Consider the following 23737-nt stretch of genomic DNA (forward strand, 5'->3'; position numbering starts at 1 on the left):
CAGGCTTCCCAACAAACATCGTACCTTATTCAAGGCGAAGATAAGCAAAAGGGAAGTAGATTCCCTATGTCTCCTCTCCCAACACCATGCCAGCCACTGAAATCGGTCCTCAAGTATTACAGTTCTCGAATACAGTTTCTACATCCTTTAGGTAGTGCAAGGTAAATACTGATTTATACTTCCAGAACGTTGCTGGCAATTTTGTTTGATGACATGTTATGTCTGAATGCGACGGACGTCGACCACCGCTCTCATTTTATGAGAGGGCCCAAATTGTCATCTTGAATATTAGCATGTGTTCCTGAAATCACAACTCTCAGGAAAAATGATAAAAGCATTCTTAGAGAAAGGGCAAGATGGATTCCTAACAACTCAAAGGAGATCCGAAGTCCCTCTAACCTTTTCTGTTCTTAAGTCCCTCTAACCTTTTCTGTTTTTTAAGGTAATATTTAGGGCCCTGACTGGACACAACCACCTTTCCTCTTCATTAAGTCCGACAATATCCATAGAATTCTTAATAGGAATGCTCGTAGCCACAGATTTAATGGGTCCTCACTTCTTTGCCAGAAAACCCAAAGAGAAAAGGAAACATACTGGGTCTCCTTGTGAAAATCCACCCTTTATCTATTGCTCAGATTTCACTAACCCGCTTTTGCTGTGGCCTAGGGCCATTAATAACAGGTTTTCCTCCCATTAGGTCCCTGAGAACAGATGACTGGTCCTGAAAACCCACTTCGATACCACATCTAAATTCCATGAAATGGTATCATATCTTACTTGTTTTGCGATGTCCATAGATTTAATAAGGTCACTTAAATCTTGGTTTGACGACACATCCAGTCCTATATACTTAAAGAGTGAACTAAGCATAGCTCTATAGCCTTTGATTGTAGATGTCGAAAACTTCCTATATCTTCTCAAGTAAAGAAGGAAGTCAGCAATCTGACTTACTAGTGGTTTCTGAAGAGGACACTTTTGTTCTGTTACACCACTCTCTGAAGGTTGAACCACTTATATTGGTATAATTTGTTAGATGAAGGGCGTCTGCACTTGGAGATACCTTTTGAAGCTGCTTTCAAAAAAACCTTTCAATCTGATGAGGCACTCGACAGTCTGTACCCTGTCATAGCCAGAGCGGACAACCCTAGATGAAACTTCTGAAAATGTGGGGTTGTCTGCGTAGACACTGCTTTTGAGGTAATAGCCTGGGAAGTCGACTGATTGGCGTATCAAATCTGGGAACCACTCTTTCCCTGGCCAAAAGGGGGTCACCAGAGTAAATGTTACATTCCAGTGAGACTCTAACTTGTTGAAGACCTCCTGCATCATTCCGAAAGGTAGTAAAGGAAAGGATAGACTTCCAGACCCGTCCAATCCTGCAGCATCGCATCCGTCTTCCAAGTGAGAGGGTCTGGGACTGGCAAACAGAATCTTGGAAGCCTGTGGATTCTTTGAAGTCACAAAGAGGTCTACTGAAGGAAAACCTCATATGTTTCCAAAGGTCCCTCGCATACTTTGATATAAGGTCCACTCTGTCGGGAGGACCTGATTCTGTTGGCTCAATCCATCCGCTAGGACATTCATTTTCCCTTGAATGAAGCGAGTCCGCAATGACACCTGATTCTTGACTGCTCACAGCAGGAGTTCCTGAGCCACTTGAAAAGGGAAAAGGAATGCGTTCCCTTCTTGTTTCTTGACATACGGCAGAGCGTTGAATTGTTGGAAAAAGCTTGCAGACCTAGAACATCGCTCTTAATTCCTTTACATTGATGTGTGAATCTCTGAACTCCTCCGCCAAGTTCCCGATACTTCCTGTTCCCCAGATGAGCTCCCCAACCTAGGTTTGAGGCATCGGAATACAAGTCTAGGTCTGAGGCAACAACAGAAGAAGAGACTTCCCTTCTTGAAGTCTTCCTTCTGACACACACAGAATGTCCTTCTTGATTTATGCCATTATCGGTAACACAAAAGTGTCTTGATTAGTTTTTTGCTCCAATTTGCTAGAAGAAAAAATTTAAGTGACCTCATGTGGAGTCTCCCTAGTTTTTACAAATTTTTTCGACTAAGGCTCGTGTTCCTAAGAGGCTCATACACTGAGCTGCTGAGCATTCCTGAAGAGACAGAAAATCTGACACAAAGAAGACCAGGGAGTTTATCCTTTTGGGGGGAGAAAAACCCAAAGATTCCAAGCATCCAGAATCATTCCCAAATATAGAATCTGTTGACTGGGTATTATCTGATATTTCTGTATGTTCATCAAAATTCCTAGTTTCTTCGAAAGAAGGAGAATTGTAGAGAGATCTTCTAAGCATTGTCCTTCGACTGAGCTCTGAGCAGCCAGTCGTCCAGATAAAAAGAGATGTTCACTCCTAACAGATGAAGCCACTTCGCCAATGGAGCCAGTATGCGAGTAGTAAAGACCTGTGGGGCAGTCGACAGGCCGAAGCATAGCGCCCAAAATTGGATTAAACCTTTCTTTGAAAAACAAACTGGAGAAATTTTCTGGAATCTGGATGAATAGGGATGTGGAAATACACATCCTTCATGTCCGGGGACACCATCCAGTGCCCTTGATGTATGGAGGACATGATCGACTGATTGGTCTCCATATGGAATTTCGTTTCGAGAACAAACTGATTCAAAGCGCTCACATTTAAAACTGGTCTCCAGCCCCCCGATGTGTTTTGGGGACCATGAAGAGTATGTTGTAAAACTCTGTCAAGTTTTGATCTTCCTTTACTTCTACTGCTCTCTTGCGAAGCAGTGACTCTACCTCTTGAGAAAAGAGCCACAAACTTTTCTGATTTGCTGAATAAGCCGGCAATGTTAACGGTGAACTGACCAAAGGTGGGCTTCTTGAAGGAATGACATACCCCTGCTGTAAAACCTTGACTACCTAACGTTCTGCTCCTCTCAAACTCCATTCCCCCCAAAAAAGGCACAACCTGGCTCCTACAGGCGCGCAAAAGGACTCGCTCCTTACTTCTTACTTGGTGCCTTGTAGGTTGTGTTCTTGATAGACCTGGTTGGAGGTTGTAGGTTAGTATGAGGTCTTTGTTGGCCTCTCTGTCTTGCTCCACGAAACTCTTGGGGTTTGAAGAGGTAAGAAGGGAGACCTACTGGTATTAACTTGACATTCCCTAGAATGCTTCAACAATTGCGCCAACAGATCGTTGGTTGATTTCTTCTGAAGAGACAACAAAATCTGAAGTACTAACTATTCTGGGAAAAGGCGCTCTTGTCCAATGGGGCAAAAAGCAAGGCTGACTTTTGTGTCATGGTTACTCATTTAGTAGCAAAGGAACACACAAATCTCTCTTCTTCAAGATGCAAAACAAGACGAAAGATGCTAATTCCACTGATCCACCTCTAACGGCATTGTCCTTACAGGACAATATCCCTAGCAAGTCTGCTGTGACGTCTTCTGTCATCGTCAGGCCATCTTCCACCTTGCTAATGTCCCGATTATCCAGTTGTTACGGACTCTGAGATCTCAGAGACAATGTTACGGTGTCGAAATATCCTGGCAAGGGTCGACACAATGTTACGGCCTCTGAGAGAGGTCCGCTTCAGGTTCGATATGAAATAATAATAAAAAAAAATATATTTTCAACACCAACAGTTGAAACTGGGGATACGAATATAGAAAGAAACACTAACACAACAAAGGTTTATTTACAAGCTTACTAACAAAAGTAAATGCAGAATGGTATCTCCTATTTACATAAAAAGACAGAATCTTACACTGCATGAACTGGGGGAACAGTGAGGCAATTCAAATACTTGTTGCGGGCCGGTTTTAGTGACGAAGCAGTGGCTTCACAAACGGAGAGCGGCAATTGCATACTTCCTCTTGACTCCGTATTGCAGAAACTAGTCTACTTGAAAGGCAGGAACTACCCAAAACCTCTAGCAGGACCATTTCTTCTCTGAAGTCTGCTCGACGTCGAGATAACACGAGATAATTCGTCCACTCCTGAAGACGACTGGACCAATATCCAACCAACTCTCGAACAACTCTTCTGATACTTCGTCGGTCCCTTTCTCTCTTATCTTCACGGATAATCTCTGCTGCTGCTGATTTCTCACTGATATTCTGACCTGTGGCTCTTACTCTCTGTGACTAACTGGAGTCTCTCTTTTACTGATCTCTCTCTCTTACGATCACTTCTTTCCTTTAACTTCCTTTGCTATGAAGCAATTACCATCACACGCCCCCCAAAAGAGAAAAAAAAATGAAATCAACCGATTTTATTTTTTCTAAAGAGGAGCAAGAATTAAACAGCAGGGAAACAATTCTGCATAAAGCCTAATACTTCTTCATTCACCAAACCACTCGGCCAAACAGAAAACGGTCACTAGGCTACTCATTCTGAGAAAAATCTCTAGAGGCATACTGCTATAAGATTATCCTTCTCTCTTACTATTTCTGTTTTCTGAACTCTGATTAAAACTTATAAATACTAAAACACCTCTTGTGTTTTTTTCTCAAAACTAATCTCACTCAGTAACACTGTTACACGGGCGGAGGCCACGGCACAGGGTGTTGTTTATAATTCTGAAGCAAATTTACATTCATTGACCTTTGCTCTACTCTTACCCACATTAATTCTATAATGTATATTTCCCCTATTCTTTAAAATTGAAAAAAGGAACTTCCAACTTACAAAATAAAAAGGGATTTTTCTCTCGAGACTAGTACTAAAACTTTATCTCTTACACACATTCTCTCTTTTGCTCTAAAGATAAAGTTTTCCTTTAAATTCCCCTTGACTTCCTCTCGTGTTTTCTTTCGCTAAGTGCCAAGCGCTTCGTTCTCCTCGCTAGTTCCCAAACATCTCTTAGATTGTTTTTATAATACTCAAGATTAGTTAAGCAATCATCTCTACCCTTACTTCTAGGCAAAGTTCCGACCATATTGATAAATACATTCCCAAAAGATTCGCCTATTGAAGGAATATTACACAACTGAACTCTGGGAACTACTTGAATCAGTTTCCCGGCAATTTGATATTCATGACAGCTTAAAGCATATCTCTTCACGTCATTTTTCATCTTAGGCCAAAAGTACGCCCTACTAATGCACTTGAAAGTTTTTAGTTTTACTCCTAAATGTCCTTGCTCATCATTTGCTAACTTCAAATTAATTCATGAAGCTTCCTAAAAACTATGAATTTTTCTGTGATTCCCCCTCACTACCTGACTTATGGCAAACATGACACAAAACTTCGTCCTTTACACAAAAAGTTTCCTTACACACATCATCGAAATCATCATCCAGCTCACATTCAAAAATTCGGGTTAGTGTCCTCATCCTCTTTCTGCAACTTGACTAGCTCATCCTTATCCAAAACGTTAGAGTCTAATTCATCACCGTAACTAGTAATAGTACAGGTACATTTACTACGTTACCTCGACAGCTACGCCTTCCTTTTGGGCTATCACTGTCAACAATAGAGTTAGGTCTCTCAGCCACACTCATGCCAAGATCAACCTCGCTACCTCTATCGCACTCGTTCGAATCCACGAACTCACTCATGTTCGAATCCACGAACTACTCTCGTTCGAATCCACGCACTCACTCTCGTTCGAATCCACGAACTTACTCTCGTTTGAATCCACGAACTTATCTCGTTTGAATCCACGAACAAATTATGACTGTAGTCTACGTCTGTATCTAAACCCGACCTAGTTACCACCATTTCAGGCACCGGAATATTCCTCACAACAGGATTCACATTCTTGGGATTAAAGCTAAGTCGTTCACCAGACAATAATGTCAACGCCTTCAACGGGCAAACTGTCCACAACGGCAAGTCTTACTTCTCCTGACACTACCTGACTTTCTAAATTCAACTTCAACAAAGGACAAAGAACACAAGTGTTAGGAAATCCACCTAACATGACTTTCTCTTCCATATTGATTTCTGCCCTTGTTCGGCACACACTCTTTCCGAATCAGTGAGACAGCGGCCCCGGTGTCTCGAAGCAAGGACTAACTTCTCTCGAATCTACTCATCCAAGAGAGGAAACTACGCCTTCCGACAGAAATTCACCAAAAACTTTCCTAGTTTCTCTCATCACATCATCCCTACTTGACGAAAGGTAACTAGAGATACTGGTTTCCTACCGTCCTTCTTTTTCTACTACACAATTCCTGCTAAATGCCCTTTCCCATTACATTGGAAACAAGTTAATTCTGAGCCCCTAGATGCCATTTTACTCTTACAAACCTTAGACGTATGACCAGGTTTTACGCATGTATAACAGGAATAGTTACTTTTACTCGCATTGCTATTACTAGGACTGAAAACCTTTACTGCTTTGTACTCTACCAGACGAAGGATCATTTCGTTTCTTACTAACACACCAAATTATGAGTTAGACTATATTCGTCACGCTAGCTTAGTTGCTCCTGCAAAAGATACTTCTTGCCTATCCTCTATACTAAGTTTAATCTCAGGGATTACGTTATCTTTGAAGTTTTCTAACAACACTAAGTTCTTCAAAACCGTCAAAATCCTCAACCTTAGCAGAAGTTAACCAATCAAAAAATGTTATTGTTATAATACAATTAAGTTTGTTCATACTTACCTGGCAAAGATATATATATAGCGTATTCTCCGAATCCGACAGAATTTCAAAACTCGCGGCACACGCAGTGGGCGGGCCAGGTGTAGTACCCATCCCGCCCGCCGTGGGAGGTGGATATCAGGAACCATTCCCATTTTCTATTCATTATTTTATCAGTGCCACTGTCTCCTGAGGGGAGGGGTGGGTGGGCACTTAATTAATATATATCTGCCAGGTAAGTATGAACAAACTTAATTGTATTATAACAATAACATTTTGTTCATTGAACTTACCTGACAGATATATATAGCTGAATCCCACCTTCGGATGGTGGGAAGAGACAGAATAGGATTTTGTAGGAAACTTAAATTAAGTAGATGATGTACACCTTGGTTCCTCACCTGTTAGCAAAGTAGACTCTGTGATTGCTGTCACTTAAGCCTGCTTTGTGCTTAATCAGAGTTGCCAGCCAGGTGGAGACCTGTAGTTGCTGGTGCGCTCTGGGATGCTCTGTCAACGGGACGTGACCTCAACGTGACAAGAGCATAGAGCCATACATATGAGGGCAACGAAGCAACTGACCACCACCTGACCAACTATCCAAGACCCCCTGAACACTAAGCTAAGAGATGCGGGAGGTCTTCACCAAAGACTCACACCAAAAAAAACCACAACAACTAAAACTAACCTAAACCTAACTAAGGGATAGGGAGAGAGCTACCTTCAGCCCCCAAGACTGTGTCTGCAGAAAACGTATGGCCCAAGAGAACAACAGTCCTCGTATATCGTTCTCACATCTCTCAGTAGTGTGAGGCGAATACTGAATTGCTCCTCCAAAAGGTGGCATCAAGGATGTCCTTGATCGACATGTTCCTTGGAAGGCAAGCGAGGTTGCGACAGCTCTGACCTCGTGAGCTTTTCACTCGCAAGAGGCTCAAATCGGTTCTGGTAAGACGAATGAGCCTCTTTAATCACGTCCCTCAGAAAGAACGCCAAAGCATTCTTGGATAATGGTATATCGGGCCGTTTAACGAACACCACAGATTATCTGAGGGACCTCGTACCTCCTTTGTCTTGTGGACATAAAACTTTAGAGCCCTGACAGGGCACAGGGCTCTCTCAGGTTCTTGGCCCACAAGGCTTGTCATACCCTTAATTTCAAAGCTCCTTGGCCCAAGGGTTAGACGGTTTTTCATTTTTTGCTAAGAAAGTGGGACTCAAAGAGCAGACCGCATTGTCACCTTTGAAGCCCACTCGCTTACAAATGGCTTGAATTTCGCTAACTCTCTTCGCCGTCGCCAGAGCAGTTAGGAAAAGAGCCTTCTTCGTCAAGTTCCTAAGAGACGCTTCATGGAGAGGCTCGAAAGGACTCGACATCAAACAGTATAAGGACTAAATCTAAGTTCCAAGAAGGAGGCCTCGCCTGAGGTATCTTGGTAGTCTCAAAATGATCTCAGGAGATCGTGAAGATCTCTGTTATGTCAGTAAGGGTCTAGGCCTCTGTGTCGGGAAGACAGCTGAACAGCATACTCCTTATATCCCTTGATGGTCGGACTGCCAGCTTCTGCCACATTTCTTAAAAATAGCAGGAAACGGCTATCTGGCTCACAGAGGTAGTGGAAGAGGGGAATTCCCTCCTTTCTACACCATGCCCTGAAGGAAGCCCACTTCGACTGGTAAACAGCTCTCGAGGAAGTCCTCCTTGCGTTGGCGATTGCTTTCGCAGATGCTTTAGAAAAAACCTCTCGCTCTGGCCAACGTTTTCGATAGTCTGAACGCAGTCTATGATGAAGGACATACCTCCGTGAACCATTCCTTCGCAGGCCACATCGGGGCGATCAGGGTCAACCTAGTCCCCTCCGATGCCGCGAACTTCCTTACTACTTCCCCCATGATCTTGAATGGCGGGAAGGCATACAGGGTCCAGGTTCGTCCAGTCCCAGAGCAGAGCGTCTATAGCGACTGCTCCCGGATCCAACACAGGGGAGCAATAAAGAGGCAACCTCTTCGTCCTCGACGTCGCAAATAGGTCGACTAAAGGACGTCCCCACAGTCTCCATAGCTCTCGACAGACGTCCTGGTGCAACGTCCATTCCGTCGGCAGGATCTGATCCTGTCGGCTGAGAAGGTCTGCTCTGACGTTCTGGACTCCTGCGATAAATCTCGTCAGGATCCTGATTCGCCTCGCATCTGCCGACAGCAGAATCTCCCTCGCTAAGTAAAATAGAGGACAGGAGTGTGTACCTCCCCCTGATTCTTTAGGTACGCAAGGGCCGTGGTGTTGTCCGAATTGACTTGGACAACTTTCTCTGCAACTTTTGCTGGAAGAAACTGTAGCGCAGGAAAACGCCGCTAGTTCCTTCACATTGATGTGCCAGGACACCTGTTCCCCCCTCCAGGTGCCTGACACTTCCTCCCCAATCCTAGTGTTGCTCCCCATCCCGACACCGAGGCGTCGGAAAACAACACTAGGTCGGGGCTCAGAAGCTTTAGGGACAACCCCTCTCGAAACTTCGAGGATCTAAACCACCATCTTAGATGGTTCTTCACCGATTTGGTGATCATAAAGGTCGCATCCAGATCCTCTTTGACTCTCCATTCTTCTGCTAAGAAAAACTGGAGAGGCCTGAGGTGTAGTCTTCCTAGGGAAACAAACTTTTCCAGCGAGGAAATGGTCCCCAGCAGACTCATCCACTCCCTCGCCGAGCAAGCTTCTTCCCCAGGAAGGCCGAAAACTCTCTCTAAGCCTTGCAGCTGTCGTTCCTGGGACGGAAACGCTCGAAAAGCTACTGAATCCATCTGAATCCCCAGATACACATGGACTGTGTTGGGTCAGATGCGACTTTTTCGAGGTTGACCAGAAGTCCCAGGGACCTCGCCAAGGCCTAACGTGAAGTGAAGGTCCTTCAGACAACCTCTCTTCTGACGATGCTCTGATAAGCCAATCGTCGAGATACAGGGACACTCTTATTCCTGCAGAATGTAACCATCTCGCTACGTTCTTCATGAGCATGGTAAATACCATCGGAGCCGTGCTTAACCGAAACAAAGGGGTCGGAATGGAATTGCCAAACTTTGTCCCTTAACATAAACCTCAGAAACTTTCTTGAAAGAGGTGGATAGGCACGTGAAAGTATGCGTCCTGTAGGTCCCAAGGGGGGGGGGGACACCATCCAGTCGCCCGGTCTTAAGGGCTCCTAGACCGACTGAGGCCGTTTCCATCTTGAAATTTTTTCGTTTATATTGAAAAGATTCAGGCTGCTTATTTGTCCAAAGACTGGACGCCACCCCGACGACTGCTTTGGTACCAGGAAAAGTCTGTTGTAATATCCTGGTGACCCCAGGTCTAAGACCTGTTCCACTGCTCTTTTCTTGATCATTTGATCTAAAAGATCTAAAAGAACCTGACGTTTCTCCCCTTGGTATGACGGGGGAAAGATCTCTGGGAGTTGTGGATAGAGGAGGAGGGTCCAAAAAGGGGATCTTGTACCCCTGTTCCACTATCTTGAGGGACCACGCATCTGTATCTCTCTCTCTCCACGCCCCCCCGCAAAGAACTTTAGCCTGGCTCCGACCGGCATCTGAAGGACTATATTCTCACTAGAGGGATTTAGGTTTGAAGGAAACCTCTTCCTCTTGCAAGCCCTCTCCCTCGAGGAGCAGCTCTCGAGGGAGGAGCGCCACGAAAGGGTTTTAACCTTCTAGGTGGTCGTCCAAAAGACGACGTGGTAGGGACAGCGGGACGTCTTGAAGACTGGGCCAAGAGGTCCTGGGTAGCCTTCTCCTGTAGGCTCACTGCCAGGTCCTTTACCATAGCCTGGGGGAAGAGATGGCTCGAAAGAGGCGCAAAGAGAAGCTCTGCTTTCCTGCGATGTCGAAAACAGACCTAGCTGTAAAGTTGCAGAAAAGCGCTCTCTTCTTGAGAAAAGCAGTGCCGAAATGAGACACTAACTCTTCCGAACCATCCCTGACGGCCTGGTCCATGCAGGATAACACATTGGACAGCTCCCCCAGACTCAACGAGTCAGGACTCCTAGATTGAAGATCCAGGACTCCCAAGCACCAGTCTAGAAAAGTTAAAGACTTCCAGAGTCCTTAACAGACCTTTCATGTGATGGTCAATCTCCGTTGGCGTCCACGAAATCTTAGCGGTCGATAAAAGAGACCTCTTCTGTGCATCGACCAGACTAGCAAAGTCCCCTTGGGAAGACGACGGGATCTTAACTCCTACTTCTCCTTTGGTCTCATACCAGATGCCGCCTTTCCCACTGAGTCTTGAAGGAGGAAGGGCGAAAGTCGACTTGCCCTGATCCTTCCGACGTTCCATCCATCCTGCAACTTCTTGAACGCTCTCTTTAGTGGACAAGAAGTTTTTCATTTCCACAAACTCCGGAACCTTGCACAACTTAGATGACGAAAACTGAGAGGGTGGAGACTTGGGAGCTGCAGGCTGGATTCTCACTAAAAGAAGAGCGTAACAGTGAACCAGCACCTTGTAATCGGACACAGACGAAACTGAAGGCTGTTCCTCCTCAACTGAGTCCGACGGACTACTAAGCTCTCCTTCCTCCCTAAGAGGCAAAGGAGATTGCAACCTCTGGACGAGGGCGTGCGCCCAACGGGTCTAGCCTTCAACAAAGGCTTTCGAGGATGACTGATATCAGCTTCTTCAAAGCGACCGACCTTATGTCGATCCTTAGAGCTCGAAGAACGAATCAAGAGCATCCTTATCGCTTTCCGCCCTCAAGCGTCCAGCTTTCGCTTTCAAAAGCGTCCTTCTGGGCGCTCTCGAAAGCCTTCTCAACAGGCAAAGCGTCAAGCAAAACATTCCCGACGAGCGTCTTCAAAAGCGTCCTGCCGAGCGTCCTCCAAGGCGTCCCCGCCGAGCGGTCCTCAAAGGCGTCCTGACGCGCTGGGGCTGATCAGGACGTCGAGATGGGAAGAAAAGCGTCCTGTCCACGAGACTTCCTACCCGTAGAACGAGAACGAGGAAGCTCCGAAGGAGAGCAAGCGGAGACAGAGACGAAACGAGGAGACGGAGAAGGGGACTGCCTCGTCAATCTTGACAGGCAAGTCTAGCGTCCTTCCTACGTTTAGGCTCAACTGCTGCTGGGCGAGTCTTCTGAGCATTAAAGCCGACAATTGGTCTTGAAGAGACACAAGAATATTCTTCGTTGGCGAAGAAGAAACAAGAGGAGGTGAAGGGCTGCGCCTGCGAGAGAAGACGAGGGGCGAGGGGACGCCTCCTCCTTCTCACAGGTACAGCAACCTGCCTCTCCGAGGCGCGAGAGAAGCGCTTCTCAGCGTTGTCCTCGGACGACGTCCTACCTCTCTTCTGTGGAGGAAACGCGGTCATACGACGCAGGCGAAGACCGCAACGATAACGGAGAGAGGGGACGTATAAAGCGTCCCTCCCCCCCTCGGAAAAGTCCTTTTCAACGGACGCGAGTCTCCGAGCGCTCCACACCCCTTGCGCGGGGAGGGCGCCTCGGAGGACGAAAAACAGTCCTTAAGGATGCGAGCCTGAGCACGCTCCTTGGCAGCCTGGGAACTAACAACAGGTCCTGCCGAAGGGACGCCAGATCGGTGGGGAGCCCCGTAACCCTCTGCGGCTTTTCGACATACCCACTCCCTGTCCTGGGAGTCCGATAGAGGTCTAGGCTAGAGGCATTAGGGGGCCGATCTGACGCCCCCTCCACAACACTAGGGGCACGATCACACACTTTTTACTTGAGACCGTTTTCTAGGGCCAACACTTTGGACTCTAGAGTGCGTAACGACTCTAGAATCAGAGAAAGGGCATTACCTTCTCCAGACACAGAACCAGGGCCCTCAGGCAACAACACAGGATTAGGTGAAGCAAATTATTCTACTGGTGTTAAAATAGGAGAAATGTTACTTCCCTTACCTTTCGTAGAAACCGCTCTTGGAGGAAGACCTCCTCGATCCACCTATCGCGCTCCAACTTACGCCGATAGGATCTATACACCTTCCATCCATCATCAGTCAAACTTTTGCATTCAATGCATCGATCATCCCCCAACAAACAAACATGCCCCCTACACCCACCCCATACTACTGTGGGGGTCTACCGATGATTTCGGTAGCCTCACCTTGCAATCACTCCTCACACACACTCTGAAGTCACTGAACTTGATCCCGACATCACGTTCACAGAAAAGCCAATCCAAAATAAAAAAACAGTCCACTATCGCGTATGCCAATCCAACAATCCAGGTCAAAACCAAAGTCAATCCAGATACTTAGAACGAGTCAAATCCAAAAATCCTGGGCGGAGGTCTGTAAACAGGTGTTTACCGACCGGCGACAGAAAAAAATATGAATAGAAAATGGGAATGGTTCCTGATATCCGCCTCCCAGCGGCGGGAATGGGTACTACCACTGGCCGCCCACTGCGTGTGCTGCGAGTTTTTGAAATTCTGTCGGACTTCGGAGAATACAGCTATATATATCTGTCAGGTAAGTTTCATGAACAAAACAGCCTTTCTAACTTCTTACCGTATTCTACATACGTAATATTATCATCCTTTCTCAAATTTCTAAATTTCTTATGGTATGCCTCCAGGTACTAGCTATACGCGCTAAGAAACAGTTTCTTTCACGATATCGTAATTATTACATTCCTCCTTAGACATGCAACTATACACAGTAAGTGCCCTACCACTCAAAACTGATTGCAAATATAAAGTCCACATTTCTTTAGGAGAACCTACTCGTTCCATTAAACTTCTCAAAACACATGAAATATGTCGTAACATCCTCCTCGTCGAAACTTTGGTACTAATTTTAGCACCAGTACTCATACCTAACCTATCAGCTCCGTTTTCGTTTTCGCCTGTCCGATGTTATGAGTACTTTCCCTTAACGAGCAATTTCCAACTCATGCATACGTTCTTTCTCTCTCTCTTCCTGCTCATGCATACGCTCTTTCTCTCTTTCCTGTTGCAGTTACCAACCTTCCATTTCTCTCTCTTTGACTGCATTTTTCATTATTCTCTCTCTGCTGCATTTTCATTGCTTCTCTCTCTTGCTGCATTTTTATTGCTTCTCTCTCTTTCTCTTGCTGCATTTTCATTACTTCTCTCTCAGCCGCTCTTTCATCTCTCTCACACTTTTTCTCTTTCTTTCTTTTCAACATACTCACGGAGATCATTCCCCTCTAGACCTAGTAGCTTACCTGACTTAATAAACTCTTTCACCATCTCACTCATTCTGATTCTTTCTATATTTTCCCTGTTTCAAACCGTTAAAGTGTTGATAGCCTAGGCAAGGTCGCCACAATGTTACGGACTCTGAGATCTCAGAGACAATGTTACGGTGTCGAAATATCCTGGCAAGGGTTGACACAATGTTACGGCCTCTGAGAGAGGTCCGCTTCAGGTTCGATATGAAATAAATAATAAAAAAAAAAAATATTTCAACACCAACAGTTGAAAACTGGGGATACGAATATTAGAAACGAAACACTAACACAAAACAAAGGTTTATTTACAAGCTTACTAACAAAGGTAAATGCAGAATGGTATCTCCTATTTACATAAAAAGATAGAATCTTACACTGCATGAACTGGGGGAACAGTGAGGCAATTCAAATACTGCGGCTGGTTTAGTGATGAAGCAGTGGCTTCACAAACGGAGAGCGGCAATTGCATACTTCCTCTTGACTCCGTATTGCAGAAACTAGTCTACTTGAAAGGCAGGAACTACCCAAAACCTCTAGCAGGACCATTTCTTCTCTGAAGTCTGCTCGACGTTCGAGATAACACGAGATAATTCGTCCACTCCTGAAGACGACTAGACCAATATCCAACCAACTCTCGAACAACTCTTCTGATATTTCGTCGGTCCCTTTCTCTCTTATCTCTCACGGATAATCTCTCTGCTGCTGATTTCTCACTGATATTCTGATCTGTGGCTCTTACTCTCTGTGACAAACTGGAGTCTCTCTTTACGATCTCTCTCTCTTACGATCACTTCTTTCCTTTAACTTCCTTTGCTATGAAGCAATTACCATCACACCAGTCTAAGAAGCTATAAACTTCTAACACCTTGAAAATACTCTTAGTAAGGTGATCCACTTGCACTGACGAGAGCATAACGGTTTGGCTGAAGAAAAAGCTGATCGCCTAGCAGAGTCGATGAAATCTGAGAAATCTCCCTGGGAGGAGGCAGATGCTCCCAGGGGAAGAGATTCTCCTGTGTCATAAATACAGTGATCTCTTAATCAACTTGGCAGGAGGTGCAACAAAAGAAGCTTTACGCATCTCTCTCTTAAAACGCTAGCCAGGAGTCCAACGTCTCTCAAGACTTTCTTTGTTGATGAGAGAGTACCAACTTGGGTAGTGACAAGCTGTCTGAAGCAGTTCCTCATAAGGAAAGTTGTAATGGTGATACTGGAGTCGCAGGAGAGAAAAAATCTGGATAGTTGTCAAGAAATTAAGCCCCTTAACAATGTCGAATAGGCAGACGAAGGACTTGAGTCCTGTTCCTCTTCTTCTTCATCTGAAGAGATAGGTGATAGCAAAGGTTTCTTCTGCTTGCAAAGGGGTAGGAGCTTTCAGCAACAAGACGTGATATCACCCAACTGTTGTTTCAGGGGAGCGAGCGAAGGATCGAAGCTGAAGAATACGCTAACCTGGCCTTACAACCATCTACACAAAACCTAACATGGCTGTGCTAGAATCTGACATACTGAAAATGCGCTAAAGCAACAAAACAACCCAGAGTACTACACCAAAACTCCGAATTCATCAACACAATCCATTGGAAAAAAGGCTGCCTAAAACCACAATGTTGACCGGGAGCCAGCAGAAAACGAATTGAAGCTCTCTGCTGGGTTGTTACCTACATATACTCCCTAGTAGTGGACGGGGCATTCTAACCACACCGTAACCGGAACTAGCGCTAGAGTAAATTTTCAATTGTGAGGCTGCCGTAGGTAGAAAGCTCTTAGCTATATAGCTGTTGGGTAAGTCCCATATACAAAATTAATCTTTTAAAATGGGCAAAAGTGTAGATGCCATAGATCAGGCATATGAAGGGATAATGTGAAGCAATGGTTTGTAAATTTGTATTTATTACATTTCCTTTTTGCACACAACAAATAGCAATGCATATGACACAGGAAATTATCAAACAACAAAATAAGCTTAAAAGACATGCAAAACAATATTAACATATATCTACCTCTAAATTCAAAACAGAATCAGTGAACAGTCCTGACCCCTTCCAAATCATCTCTAGGTTCTGACTTCACTGAAGAACTGGGAAATGTAGTTATACTCTGATGACTAGTATCTTTGTTTGTGTTTTGATGGGATATTTACAACTGAAGATGAATTTTCTTTTAGATGATGTTTTTGAGTATTACAAGTCATTAACTTAGTTCTTGGAAGTTTCTGGAGTGAAACTTTCTGACGTACAGCCGCCTGATGTTGTGGACTCATCCGTGGTCTTTTGGTAAAAGTTTCTTCATACACAAAATCTGGATCACACAGCTTTTGTGTACGTCTTCTCTGAAAATGTGATGCAATTTTATTATAATTTAAAATGGAAAAAGAGGCTCATAATAATCATCATAAAAAAAATGTGGAGCTAGATGAAACACAGCTAGTAAAATTATATACATTCTGATAACTAAATTACTAGGACCTTTTTGTATAAAAAAAATACTGATTATCAAATATACCAGTCAAGAGAAATTTACACAAAACTACACAATTTTTTGCATGAAATTCACAGTTCACTGTAGCTGTTAGAATCATCATCTTAAAATCTTCCGGTAAAAATAAATAATACTATACTATGAAATGTACAACATACAGTGATACCTTGTTTGTCAAACGTTTCTTATGTCGAACTTTGTTTCCTTGTTTCTTAAATTTTTTTTTAGAAAGTTTTGTATCGTTTGTCAAACAAATGCTCATACTTCGAACTGAACATGATTATCTAGTATACTTGTATTCGACGGCATACTGGGTCTTACAAGTTAAACTGTATTAATTTTTTTACATTTTACTGTATATAGTTTAATGCTAACAATATTTTACAAAACAAATAAAAGTATAAAGTATTTAATATAAATTATAGCTTTCAATACAACATTTAGCATATAAGATGTATAAAATTGTACGTAACCTACAGTGACATCACACCCAGCTGACTTGAGACTGAGCGAGGGAGCGTTGATATGTTGAGGAGAGAAGGAGAGGAGAATTAAAATATTACTGTATGTATGTAAAAGCAATAACAATTCACATAAAAAGGTTATTTCCCAATGAATTTAATGTAATGATAAAATATGAAAACAAACAAATGCAATATAGAGAAAAAAAAAAAAAAAAAAAAAAAAAAAAAACTTGAGCCAGTTGTTCGGTGCGCCAAGTGAGACGGTCTAATTAAACAATAGGTGATACACAGCTAACTTGAGGTAGAGGGAGGGAGCGTTTATATTTTTGAGGAATAATGAATGAATGATTTTAACTTATCGTGCATCATGGTATTGCTGAGGAGAGAAGAGACAGTAAAATCTTCACTATAATATGTATGTAAAAGCAGTACCAATTCACATAAAAGATTTTATTTCACAATAAATTTAACATAATGATAAAAATATGAAAAACAATCAAATGCAATACAGAAAAAAAGTCTTAATTGAGCCAGTCGTGCGCCGAGTGAGACGTTCTAGTTGAACAATATTAACAAAATAGTAAATGCAAGAACAAAGCTTTTAACAATAGAATTTAGCATAAATGATTAACAAAAATCATTCGTCATTGCGGTCATACACAGCTAACTTGAGTAGAGGGAGGGACAGTTTATATTTTTGAGGAACAAATGAATGAATGATTTTAAATTATTGTGCGTTGTGGTATTGTTGAGGAGAGAAGAGACAGTAAAATCTTTACTATAATATAAAACCAGTACCAATTCACACAAAAAAATAAAATTATTTCACAATAAAACATGAAAAAAAAATGCATATAGTAAATAGAAAAAAAAAACCTTGCTCAAGTCGGTCTTCGGTGCACTGAGAGAGAGAGAGAGAGAGAGAGAGAGAGAGAGAGAGAGAGAGAGAGAGAGAGAGAGAGAGAGAGAGAGAGAGAGAGAGAGAGAGAGAACGGCTCTGCTTGCCACTGACTTAGCTGATCTGGGATGGTTAATTGCTCATTTCTTTCACTTACACTCGATTTGTTACGGTAAAATACCAATCTGGTGACAAATGTTTATTACGATATTTTACTACTGTACAAGTAACTCTGCTCTGTGATAAACTGGTGCCACTTTCAGCTTCTGCATGCCTTCGATTGTTTGTTGAAACGGCTTCCTTGTGAAAAGTTATTTTATCTCTCTTTCCTTTTCTTGCATTCTTGACTTATTACTTACTTGTTTGCAAAATCCTCATGTTTGTTTTAAAAGTCTGCCATTTGACAAGAGTAAGCTGATGCACTGTGGCATAATTAATCTCTTTTCGTGCACTTAAGATCCAAGTATAAACATGCCGATTACTCTCTCTCTCTCTCTCTCTCTCATCCACAATCGGACACACACACTATCAATTTCCTTTGATTGTCTTTGTACCTAATATGTGAATAAAACTGATTTTATCAACTTTTGCATACTGCAACCAATTCGGTTTGCTCAAAAGGTTCCCCGTCTCTCCTCCCTCCATCCCCCAGCCAGCTGGCGCCATTTTTACCCAACAGTTCATAAATAGTACATAGAAAAAATAAAATTGAGAAAATTTTACTTCATATAACATACTGTTTCATTACTTTACACTCTTAATTTAACTTTTGAACACATTAATAATAGAAAAAATGTGAAAAGGGGGACTTTTGGGTTGGCTGGAATGAATTATCCTGATACCTTTATTTCTTATGGGGATATTTGTTTTATATTTCGAACAAATCGTACTTCGAACAGCCTTCTGGAACGGATTAAATTCGAAGTACGAGGTACAACTGTGTTCTTTTCTTCTCATTCATAGTTCATACATCAATATTTTACCCACTAAGCAACCAATGACCTTAAGCCCTTTTTTGTTAAAATATGTTTATCAGTATATACAGAAGACATAGCAAACTAGCTGTAATAACAATGAAAAATGTGTACAATGAAATCTGTTACTTTAAAAAGTTTCAATTTCCCATATCTATGGATACCCAGTGACGACGCAACAACAACAAAAAGCACTAAGAACAATTGTTTATAAGAAGCATAATTCTCAAAGTAAAAAAAAAAATAATTCTCAAAGTAAAGCTTTTACCTATTCCTAAAGTAGCAAAAATACCAACTAGAACATTCACAGTTGAATCAGGGTTGGCAAAACCAATGGTTTCTAAAAATCAAAAAGATGTTTTGTTCGTTTAAAAACCAATGGGAGGAATATATTTTTTCTGGTTTACTTAATTACATTAATTACTATGATACTCAGTATTAAAACTTCAGATTTTTAGATGATATTCACAAATCTGTGTGCCTATATGTGTTGACATAAACAAATTATCCATAACATTGCTACATTAAAAAATTAAAATTCTCATTATCATTATCTCCATATCTCATAGAAATTAGAAACAACATTACTAAGTCAAAATCTGGTACATGAAATACTTCAGATAAACTTGTGTGTGTGTGTGTGTGAGAGAGAGAGAGAGAGAGAGAGAGAGACGAGAGAGAGAGATGAGAGAGAGAGAGAGAGAGAGAGAGAGCGAGAGAAGAGAGAGAGAGAGTGTCTCTGGAATGACTGTAATAATCAGCTCCTGAATCAACCTGCATGGAAATCTCAGTCCCATTTATGGAAACATTAACATAAAATGCTTTTACTTTTGTTGGACTTGCTAATTGGGATTCAAATGAAAACAAAATCTTCACCATTATCTCCTGAGACTGTGATACCTCATGCATGATGATTGTCTTTTGTGAGTGTGATTCTGATCGACACATTTGAAAAAATGACCAAACTTAGAACACTTCATACATTGTTTTCCTGAGCCAGGACATTGTAATAATCTGCCTGCGGTATGTCCCAGTTCCTCACCTCTTTGACGTGTCACAACAGGCCTATGCTTATTGGCTGTTTTGCGGCCCACTCTGGGACTTCGGTTTGGCCCCCAAGTGTGAATGATTATGATGATTACCCACCCCTAATGTTACTGTGTTGTGAAACTTGTGGGACTGTTCTGTGTGCAATTATTGATGGTAGGCTGCCAGCTGCTTTAGGCTAGGCCTATAAGATGACGAACCTTTATAACACTGATAACTACCGCAGCTATCTCTTTGACTGTTACCTAAGTTTGTTTATTTTTTTCTATGATGGAAGCCTGCGTGTCCGACAAAGTTCCATGGCCCTAGCTATGATTGAGGACCTTGTCAAGAGTCAGATCTTCAGTTTCTAAAATCTTGCGCCTGAGCTTTGATGAAGAACACTTTTCAATGGACCATGATCTAGGAGACATAATTCATGTCATGAAATTAACTAACAGTACTTGCAAGTTCTTCAACTTTGTTACACAAAAGAGTCTGTGCTTTCATTTTTTTTCCGGCTTAATTGTTTAAAACAAAAACGCTCATACCTTTAGTTCTCCTTTGGTGATATCAGTCACCAAATGGTATTATTTTTGTAAATTTTTTGCGTTATATTGAATTCATTATATAATTGTTTATCATATTACAGTACCCCTTTTGCATTAAAAATGATATTGTTATTGTACAATAAAGTTTCATACATACTCACCTGGCAGATATATACTGAGCTATAGACTCCGTCCGTCCCCGACAGAAATTCAAATTTCGCACACACTACATGTAGGTCAGGTGATCCCGCCGCCTGCCGCTGGTGGCAGGAATAGGAACATTTACCGTTTTAAGCCAGATTTTTCTCTTCCCACTGTCTCCTGAGGGGAGGTTGGGTGGGCCATACGATCGTATATATCTGCCAGGTAAGTATGTATGAAACTTTATTGTACAATAACAATATCATTTTTCATACATTCAAACTTCCCCTGTTCAGATATATACTAGCTGATTGGGCACCTTTGGCGGAGGGCAAGAGACAGCTAATTACTGGACCTAATAGGTAAACAACAATGTTGTAGGTAAATAAAAGTTAATTAATAATATCCTAGTTTCCTACCGTTTAGGCGGAAGATTTCTTAGCTTGTGCTGAGAAGTCTTGCTTCGCCTCAAAAAGCTTCAGCTTGTGCCCTATGGCTGAGAAACTCTTGAAAAGGACTGTCAATGGGGTATTATCACTTTACTCAACAGAACCTAATGGCAATTGTCACTGGAGTCTTATTCACTTACATGACAATATACCTATGCCTCTTGGCATATAAAGGAGTAAAATACTGATCCCGATCACCCGATCCTAACCGTGGATTAGTAAAATATGATTGAAAGGCGTTATCCCCCAAACACTTTCTTTAAACAACCTAAAAACTCAAACACCCAAACAATTTAAAATCACACTATATAAAATATAAGGACAAAAATTTAATAAATTAAGGATCAGTCTTCTCTCCTTTCCCCCCCAGCACTGTATCGCTGATGCTAGAGAGAAGCATTTCTCATATGTCCACTCTCACATCTTTCAAGTAATGTGAGGCGAACACTGAGTTACAACTCCAATACGTGGCCGCTAAGAGTTCTTCATTGACATGTTTCTTGTTGAACGACAATGATGTAGCGACTGCACGTACTTCGTGTGCTTTTACCCTTAAGGTCTTATGATGCCTCACTATCACAGCTCATGTGGGCTTCCGTTATGATGTTCCTAACAAAAAAAATGCTAAGGCATTCTCTGACATAGCTCTTCTAGGGTCTTTAAACTGCACACCATAAAACTCTGATTTGCAAAAACCCTGCAAATGCTTCTTCTGCAGTAAAACTTCAAAGTCTCACAGGACATAAAGTTCTTTCCATTTCATTCCCAAAAATAATTGAGGGGAAAAAGGGAAAGCCTTTTTACTTCAAAAGTCCTAGGCAAGGTCTCGAGGGGTTTTCATTTTTTGCTAGAAATAAAGGTTTAAAGGACAATACAGCTGAATCCTTCTTAAAACCCATCTAAGAGTCAAGCGCTTGCCAGCTCACTCACTCTTTTCGCAGTTGCGAGAGCTTTTTTTTTTTTTTTTTTTTTTTTATTTTTTTTTTTTTTTTTTTTTTTTAAGAAAATGCATTTTCTAGTCAAATCCCGGAAAGTAGCTTTATTGGAGTTCAAATCTCTCTGACATAAGGTATTGAGAACACATCCAGATTCCAACTAGGGGCGAGAGAAGTTCTTAATTTTTTAGTTTCAAATGATCTAATTAAATCATGCAGATCTTTGTTACTCTATGTTCAGGCCACCCCTATTCCTGAAACACAGCTGATAACATGCTCTTATAACCCTTTAAGGTTTGGACACTGCCAGATGAGATTCTTGGACAGCTTCTTCGACTTACACCATCTACGGAAAACTTTCCCAAACCTTCGATTGGTATATCCGCATGGTTGAGGACCTTCTTGCTCAGCAATTGCTTTGCCGCTTCGCGAGAAAAGCATCTCGCTCTGGACCCAATCTTTCGATAGTCGAAAGGCAGTCAGAGCGAGAGCGTGGATATTTGTTTGTGATACCTCTCGAAGTGGGGTTTGTCTGAGCAGATCTGTCCTTTCGGGAGAGATCTGGGGAAGTCCAAACTATCATTCCTGTACCTCTGTGAACCATGCTCTGCAGGCCAATAAGGACGCGATCATGTCATCCTCATTCCCTCCGAGGACACGAACTTCTCATTACTTCCCCCACACCCCCAGCATCTGGGGGAAGGGGGGAAACCCACATACGCGTCTATGCCCTTCCCAATCCATGAGCATGCATCTATGGATAGGGCTCTGGGATCGTCCCCCCCAGCGAGCAAAAGTTATTCTCCATCCCCTCCGGATAGGGAATGTTGCAAAACAGGTCCACTTGCGCTTCCCCAAAGAGACCATAGTTGCTGGCAGACTTGTGAATGAAGGGGTCCACTCTGTTGGAATGGACCTGTTTTTCCTGCTCAATCTGTCTGCTCTATATCTCCCTCCTTGAACGAACCTCGTCAGGAGTCGAAATCCCTCTTTCTTCTGGCCATGTCAACAGATCCTTTGCTAGTTGGTAAAGGGAGAAAGAGTGTGTCCCCCTTCCCCCCTTGTTTTCTATATAAGCCAGAGCCGTGGTGTTGTCCGAGTTGACTTGGACCACCACGCTCTGACTCGTTTCTCGAAAAACTGCCCCCCCCCCCCCCAGTGCTAAGTGCACTGCTAGAGTTTCCTTTGCATTTATGTGCCAGGCTTCTGTTCTTCGTCCAACTGCCTGACACTTCCTTCGTCCCTAGTGTTGCTCCCCCACCCGTGTCCGAAGCGTTGAGAATAAACACTAGGTGAGGGTTCTGAAGGGCCAAGGGGACACTCCTTCGTTTCTTCTCAGTGGTCCTAAACCAACATCTTAAGTGGTTTTTGATACTCTCTCTATAGGAAAGGTATCCAAAAGATCTCCTTTTCTTCTGTTCCAAAAACTCTTCTGAGATGGAACTGCAAGGGTCTCAGATTCAGTATCCCTAGAGAGATTGAACTGCTCCAGCGAGGAAAGAGTGCCCAGAAGACTGAGCCATTACCCTCGCTGAGCTTTCGTTCTTTCTCTAGGAAGACCAAGATTTTTTCAAAAAACCTTCGAGATTCTTTTCCTGGGAGGATACGCTCGAAAACCCTGAGAATCATCCGAATCCCCAGATAGACGATAGTCTGACTGGGGAGGATGGTGAGACTTCTCGAGGTTTACGAGCAATCCGAGAGATCTGGTCAATTGAAGAGCTATCTCCAAGTCCTCCAAGCACTTTTGTCTTGTCTGCGTCTTTATAAGCCAATCGTCTTAGGTAAAAAAAAGAGATATCCTCACCCCTTCAGATGTAGCCATCTTGCTACGTTTCTCATCAACGCTGTAAAAACACTGAGGAGCCGTCGAGAGGCCGCAAAACCAAAGCCCTGAACTGATAAATCCTTCCCTGCACAATGAATCGAAGATATTTCTTCGACGAATGATGCAGGGGGACGTGAAAGTATGCATCTTGCAGGTCGAGGGAGACCATCCAATCTCTGGAGGGAGCAGAGAGAACCGAGTTGGATGTCTCCA

The 23737-nt window shown here is 42.8% G+C and overlaps 1 protein-coding gene across 1 annotated transcript in view; it reads right to left on the bottom strand.

The window, feature by feature from the left end:
* LOC135218922 (THAP domain-containing protein 2-like) overlaps positions 1-23737 on the bottom strand; it is a 56318-nt gene that overhangs the window by 4396 nt on the left and 28185 nt on the right. Inside the window, exon 5 of the mRNA XM_064255364.1 lies at positions 15921-16109. Within this exon, the coding sequence (XP_064111434.1) occupies positions 15921-16109 (189 nt within the window). The remainder of the gene's footprint in view (positions 1-15920; positions 16110-23737) is intronic.

The sequence above is a fragment of the Macrobrachium nipponense genome, chromosome 1 (genome assembly GCF_015104395.2).
Source record: "Macrobrachium nipponense isolate FS-2020 chromosome 1, ASM1510439v2, whole genome shotgun sequence".
NCBI lineage: Eukaryota > Metazoa > Arthropoda > Malacostraca > Decapoda > Palaemonidae > Macrobrachium > Macrobrachium nipponense.